Source organism: Octopus bimaculoides, chromosome 26, assembly GCF_001194135.2.
Source record: "Octopus bimaculoides isolate UCB-OBI-ISO-001 chromosome 26, ASM119413v2, whole genome shotgun sequence".
NCBI classification, from domain to species: domain Eukaryota; kingdom Metazoa; phylum Mollusca; class Cephalopoda; order Octopoda; family Octopodidae; genus Octopus; species Octopus bimaculoides.
The window spans coordinates 24,907,654-24,910,415 of NC_069006.1; the positions used below are offsets into that span (position 1 = coordinate 24,907,654).

The window sequence follows — 2,762 nt, forward strand, 5'->3', positions numbered from 1 at the left end:
GGGGGGGGGTGTCCAGTGGACTGAAAAAGTTTGAGAGAAAGACACTTGGTTGTTATACAAAGCTTCAGTTCTAAATTAGTAACGAGTTATGGATTAAATAATTAATAGCTAAGGTGGTAAGGGTGCAGGCATGGTTGGTGACAGGAAAGGCATCCAGCCATAGAACATCAGTGTCAACAAATTCTGTCTGACCCATGCAAGCATGGAAATGTGGACGTTAAAATGATGACGATGTCAAATATAGATAGACATTAGATATAAGAAGCACGAGTTCATATCAGAAGAGGAAAACTGGTCCCTTCAGTGGGCAGATTTGTCTTCTGTTTCAAATTGGTGCTTATGAAGGTCCTAATAATATCAGAATTCTAAAGAAATGTACAATGTAACAAAATCAATTAAACATCATCATCATCATTTAACGTCTGTTTTCCATGCTGGCATGGGTCGGACAGTTTGACAGGAGCTGGTAAGGCTGGGGACTGCATTTTATCTGTGTTACTAATAGCTCCAAAAAAGTCAATAAAATTGGTTACAGGTTAAATATATGAATGGTTAAAGACGAGCATATCAACTGGCATTATTTTGACCATTCAAAGGCAGGAATATGGCAGAACCATTAGACAGACCGTTGGACAAAAATCCCACGTGGTATTTAATCTGGCTGTTTACGTTCTGAGTTCAAATCCTGCCAAGGTCAACTTTACCTTTCAGGGTTGATAAAAAGTACCAGTCAAGTAGTGGAGCTGATGGTATTAACTAAGCTTGTATTCTCACTTAAAAAAAAAAAAAAAAACTGACTTCGTACCTAAAATTAAGAACAATTAGTTCAACTACGAAAGGGGAGTGAAACCAGTTTTTATTCAGACACAACAGAGTTATGTTCCTTCGCTCAATGGCTGTAGTTAGCCTGTAGCTTCTCAAACTAGTCATTCAAGCAATATTTCTGTTTCCGCATAAAAAAACAAAAGGATGCTATTTAATGACTTACAAGTGAATGCCCTCATTTGAAAACAATTGCTACTTCAAATCTGAAGAACGATTATTTGGCACGGGATTACAGGTCACAGATTGAAACCCTTGAATGAGAAGTTGTTTAAAGGACAAAACACTACAGCTGAAGAGCAGTGGAGTGGTGCACAGATACTACAGTAGAAAAAAACACACCCCCAACTTAGCACAGAATGGGACTGAACCTGATGTCACATGGTTGCAAAGCAAACTACAGAACCACACAGCCACGCCTGCACCTTGCAATGTATTTGAGAAATTTAAGCATTAAACTCTCTCTCTCTCTCTCTCTTTATATATATATCAGAAAAATTGAATGTAGGAGATCCATATTTTTATCCATGTGAGAAAGAGATGTGAGTCATGTCTGACATCTAACTATAACTACAAATATCCGACAGGACTCACATCTCTTTCTCACATGGATAAAAATATGAATCTCCTACATTCAATTTTTCTGCCATATTCTTTCTCGAGTTCATTGTATTATGGTTTATACTTCCTGCACTGAAGAGTACATTGATATATTAAATTAATTTAATCACGAATTAATATTATCATCATCATTATATATATATTAAAGATTGCTGCTAAAGCAATGCAGAAGGATGTATTAGTATAGGCAATACAGAGTGGAGAGAGTGAGAGAGAAGAGGAAGGAGAGAGTGAGAGAGAAGAGGAAGGGGAGAGCATAAGAGAGACAGAGAAGGTGAAGAAGATTTAAAGAAATTAGAGAGAGAAAAGTAAAAAGAAAGCTGGAAGGAGGTTTACCCATTACCAATTGTGTATTCACCCAATTGCAAGTATGCGTTCACCCCAGTATGAAGTGTGTGTTCATCCAATGACTGATAGCGAGTATGTTTCCCTGATACCAAGTGTGCGTTTGCCCCAATATGAAATACGTTCACCCAACATCAAGTGTTTTTTTTTTTTGACCACATTTGCAAAAGAGCAAGAGGAAAGAAAAAAATTGAAAAAAAAAAAAAAAAATTGAAAAAACTGCCAAGTTAAATTTGAACCGGCCGTCATGCCAACCAAATTGCACCCTTAGCATGTGTTGTAGAGTCAACTGATTACCTGAGTTGGTGTATTGCCAATGTGGTACCTGTTCATTGACACCAGAATATTCCGATGACGACGACGATGACAACGATGGCAGAAGTTTGGACATGGCTACCAGAGGCGACTGTATGGGGCCTTTAGCCTGCGGGAGATGCAACAATGCAGCAGGGGGCACAGTCGGAATGCCCGTCACTCTTTTCTTTAACTGACCCGAGTGAGACTGGTCGGAGAGCAACAACTTGTCGGCACAATTACGCAAACCTTGGCTGGCATGGAAGTCTTTGTAGTCCTTGTGTTTGCATGGTTTGTCAGAGGATGTGGAAAAGCATGGAAAACATAAAGTCGAAATAGATCTACAATGCACACATTCAGCGGAACCTAGGTTCAAACAGGGGTACGTATAGAGGCCAAGCTTTCGTTCATGTTCATACACATGCTGACAAGCACATCTCGATGGTAACGGGATGCTTTCAAGAGGAACACGTTTAAAATGAACATTGTGAAAATTAGATTTCTTTGTGCTGCAAACTGGTGACGAGGATGGTGAGGCCCGACCAAAGTGATGGAAGGAGCCATGTCTTGAGGGTTTGTTGACAGCACTCAGATTTGGCAGGGCCTTACTACTTAGATGGTTAGCAGGGTGGTTAGCATTCATGTTTAACGGATAAGCAGACTGACTACAAAAAACATCA

The 2,762-nt window shown here is 39.5% G+C and overlaps 1 protein-coding gene across 1 annotated transcript in view; it reads right to left on the reverse strand.

Moving 5' to 3' along the window:
- Window positions 1-2,762, reverse strand: part of LOC106871843 (kinase suppressor of Ras 1-like) — a 56,176-nt gene that overhangs the window by 11,024 nt on the left and 42,390 nt on the right. The window contains 1 exon segment of the mRNA XM_052976936.1: window positions 2,086-2,755. Within this exon segment, the coding sequence (XP_052832896.1) occupies window positions 2,086-2,755 (670 nt within the window).